Source organism: Anastrepha ludens, chromosome 4 (genome assembly GCF_028408465.1).
Source record: "Anastrepha ludens isolate Willacy chromosome 4, idAnaLude1.1, whole genome shotgun sequence".
Classification (NCBI taxonomy): domain Eukaryota; kingdom Metazoa; phylum Arthropoda; class Insecta; order Diptera; family Tephritidae; genus Anastrepha; species Anastrepha ludens.
Genome location: NC_071500.1, coordinates 117,348,843 through 117,352,540, shown reverse-complemented (window position 1 = coordinate 117,352,540; position 3,698 = coordinate 117,348,843). Strand labels below are relative to the sequence as shown.

The window sequence follows — 3,698 nt, the reverse complement described above, 5'->3', positions numbered from 1 at the left end:
ATGATTTTTAGTGAGGGCGTCATATATCAGTAGAATAGATAAGTGTTCGTGTTTTTGTTTTGAATTAACTAAATTAAGATTTAATAAGTATTTATATAAGGTGTAAGTAAGCTAAGAATAAGTATGTATAAGTATATATAGTTCTGTTTTTAGGAATATTAGGATAATTAACGTTTTGGCTAGTTGTAGTGCTAGTTGGGTTACTTTTTTTTGTTAAGTTTTTTTATCTGTGATTGTAGTCGTTTCGATGTATTTTTTGGTAGGATTTTTATCTTCTGCTTTGATGTAGATGTGGATTCTAAGCTGTCATCTGTCTCTGATTCGCTCATTACATCTGAATATTGCATGATTTGTCTTTCCATGCTATTTTCAGTGCGAGAATTGGTAGTTGGTGTGGTTGGCTTTGTTGGTGGTTTTGTTGGCTGTACTGCGAGTGGGTGATTAAAGTGTGGTGAGTTTTGATGTTCTGATTGTGAGTTGAGTGTTGTTTGTTTAGAAGTATGTTGACTGGTGACTTCTGCAAATGTATAGTTGTTGTGTGGATGTCGTTCTTTGTAAATAGCTCGTGCAGTTTTGTTGTCGACTTGTGAGGTGATCTTAATTGTTTGGATTTCTTTCTCGCGTATGAATATGGGACATTTTTTGTCGAGAGTGGTGTGATTAGTACATGTTAGTCCGTTCGCATCGCAATTGCCGCATTTCGTAATATTATTACATTTCTCTTGGTTTTCGTCGTTAACATGGTAATTGCTTGCACAGTTATGGCAGGACTTTGGACTTTTGCAGAATTTTGCTACGTGATTAAATTTAAAACAATTTTTGCATCGCATTGGTGGGGGGATGTATGGGCGAACTGTTGTTTTAATATAACCGATGTGTATTTTCGTTGGCAATGTTGTTGTGGCAAATGTTAATATAATTAATCCTGTTTCAATCAGGTCATTGTTCACTTTTTTGAGTATTTTTTTCACCTCGCATACATTTTGGGGTTTTAGTTCATCGAGGATTTCACTTTCGGGTATTGATCTTAATTCGTTACAATATATTACGCCTTTCGAATAATTAAGTGTCTTGTGTGGTGTAATCTCAACAATGATTGTGTTTGAAAGCGCTGTTAGTGTCGTTAATTTGTTCGCTTGTGAGCCGTTTTTGGTTTTGATCAAAATTTGGCCGCTAATAATTTTTTTGCAATATTCAACTTCGCCGCAAGTTGAGTTGATTGCTTTTTGAATCAAAAAAGGTGATACATTCTTTAAATTGTCTGAATTATTGGGTCTGGACATGAGTAGGTATACCGGTTCGTTCGATGTAAAGTTTGATTGCTTTGTTTTGTCCCATTTGAGTGCAGGTAAATTGGGAGGTAAATTAACTTTATTGTCCGGTGGCTTATTCATTTTGAGTGAGGGATAAGAAGGTAATTCCTATTACACAAATTGAAAATTCACTTGTTCAATGTTATTAGTATTATAAATATATATAATATATATATATGTATATTTAAAGTTTATTAATGCACTAGTTGTTAAATTAATTATCACTATTTTTTTTTTTTTTTTTTTTTTTTTTTTTTTTTTTTTTTTTTTTTTTTTTGACTATCAGGCTGCGCGTTTTGCTTTAATATCGATTTTCGCGAAAATACGTTCGTATGCTTGGGGCAGTAGTTTGCGACTGGTTTTTTTTTTTTTTTTTTTTTTTTTTTTTTTTTTTTTTTTTTTTAATAAATGTGTTATGCTTATGTACATTTTAATTTATGAGTTTTTTTTTTGTTAAGCGAGACTCTTTTGTTAAGGGAACGACTTTTTTGCTATATTTGAAGTTATGTAATTAGATAAGGTACTCTTTTTGTAAAAATGTCACTATGGTTTCTCTAGTATTTTCTGATATTTTGTTGCTTATTTTTACAATGAATACAACTCTTAATGTGCTATGTCTCACTAAGGATTGATGACCGGAAGAAACGATTACACCTCTATGGTTTTAATTCGCATTCAATAAACTCAAAGGCTTTTTAAAATGTGTAAAAAGGTTTTCAAGGGGCATTTAACATTTTTGCATAACCTTAAATGGAGCCAAAAATTAAGTTTGCACTTTCAAATTATCAAATTTTATAAGAGTAAACAAATTTTCATTAGCACTAAAATCTTCTCAGAGTGACCTTTTTTAACCTTTTTTGTTTAATAATATAGTTTGTTTTTTAACTTAAAGTTTCGGTAGCTTTAAATTATATTAAAAAAAAGAAACAAACACGAAACTTCAAAATTTTCGCATTTTCGGTATAAAAAAGCACTAAATTTATTGCGAAGAACAAATGGTTGGCAATACTGCACAACTCAGCAAACGTGACGTCACGTACGCTCTGATGGGCGCAATCTTCTTTCTATCATTCTTGGGTGAAATGGTTGAAATGCCAGCCTGGCACTCCTCAAGTAGCCCTAAACCGCCGTTTAGATACCATTATGAGACCTCTAACAGGCAGATATCTAACCACAGCCAGCCAAAGCTGTTAATATTGTTATAATGGAGGAGATGGCTTGGATTTAGGTTGCGCACTGCCCCAGGCTGTCGAAGGAAGGAGCGCCCAGTGACCGTAGCTGCCAAACCCGGACATTTACAGGGAAAGTGCTCCGCAGTCTCCTTCTCTGAAAGGTCCCCACAGCTTCTGCAATCGGGGTTAAATGGTAACCCCATCTTTTCCGCATGTGTTCCGATCGTCCAGTGGCCGGTAAACACAACTACGAGTTTGGAAATTGAATGGCGAGGAGTCCAAATGACTTTCTGAGTCCTTCGTATATCGTATTGGGACCAAAGGGTTTTCGAAATAGAACACGAAGAAACGGAGCTCTATCTTTTCTGCGCTTTCCTGAGAAATAATTTGTGCCTTTCCTCTTTAACAACTGTCAGGGGGATGCCGATGACCGGGTAGGAGGTCCCTGAAGCCAATACAGTCGCTTTCCTGGCAAGTCCCGATGTCCTGTAACCCAGATCAGAGAAATATTGCCTGCACATCCAAGAGAATTGGTATCTACGTTACAGAAGTTTACAAGTTTGGTTCTGCACCATGGCGTCGTCAGAGCCTTAATCGCGGCTTCACTATCGGAGAAAATGTTAATATCTCCATCGCGCCCCCGTTCCCTAAGTATTTTGCATGCCTGAACGATCGCATCTGCTTGAAAAACACTAGCAGTATTCGGCAGTTTAGAGGATATATATAAATTGGCTGATTTACAGAGAACCCCTGCTCCGACTTCCGATTCCATCTTGGAACCGTCAGTGAAGACAGAGGTGCAATCTTCGGTGTAGATTTTCCCCTCGTTCCAATACTGCCTATTTGGAAAGGTTGCCCTAGCACGACCCTCAAACTCTAATTTGCGGATAGAGAGATCTGTTCGAAGTTCGGAGAAATACGGTGTTAACTGCCCGAAAATGCTACCATGTCCCTTGAGAGAATGCCTCCAGAGGCCAATCTCCTTTAACCTGATTGCACTTTGAGCTGCATGGAAATAACGGAAGAGTCGATGGAAAGTAAGTGCAAAAGGACATTCAGAGAAGCACAGGGGCAAGTTTTACATGCTCCGGTGATGCCAATGTATGCAGTCCTTTGCACCCTCCCCAGTTTAGTGATGTTATAGCCCTTCCGAAGAGCTTCCCAGCAAACTAGGAATCCATACGTTAAAATTGGCAAAACCACTGCGTTGTAC

General features: G+C 37.1%; 1 protein-coding gene across 1 annotated transcript; it reads right to left on the bottom strand.

The window, feature by feature from the left end:
- Positions 1 to 200: 200 nt before the first annotated feature.
- Positions 201 to 1,394, bottom strand: LOC128861975 (uncharacterized). The gene has a single exon (XM_054100351.1). It carries the CDS (start codon positions 1,392 to 1,394, stop codon positions 201 to 203), a length of 1,194 nt encoding a protein of 397 aa, XP_053956326.1.
- Positions 1,395 to 3,698: the final 2,304 nt, after the last annotated feature.

Excerpts from the sequence above, each read along its gene's own strand:
- LOC128861975 (XM_054100351.1), bottom strand. The coding sequence starts at position 1,394 with ATGAATAAGCCACCGGACAATAAAGTTAATTTACCTCCCAATTTACCT.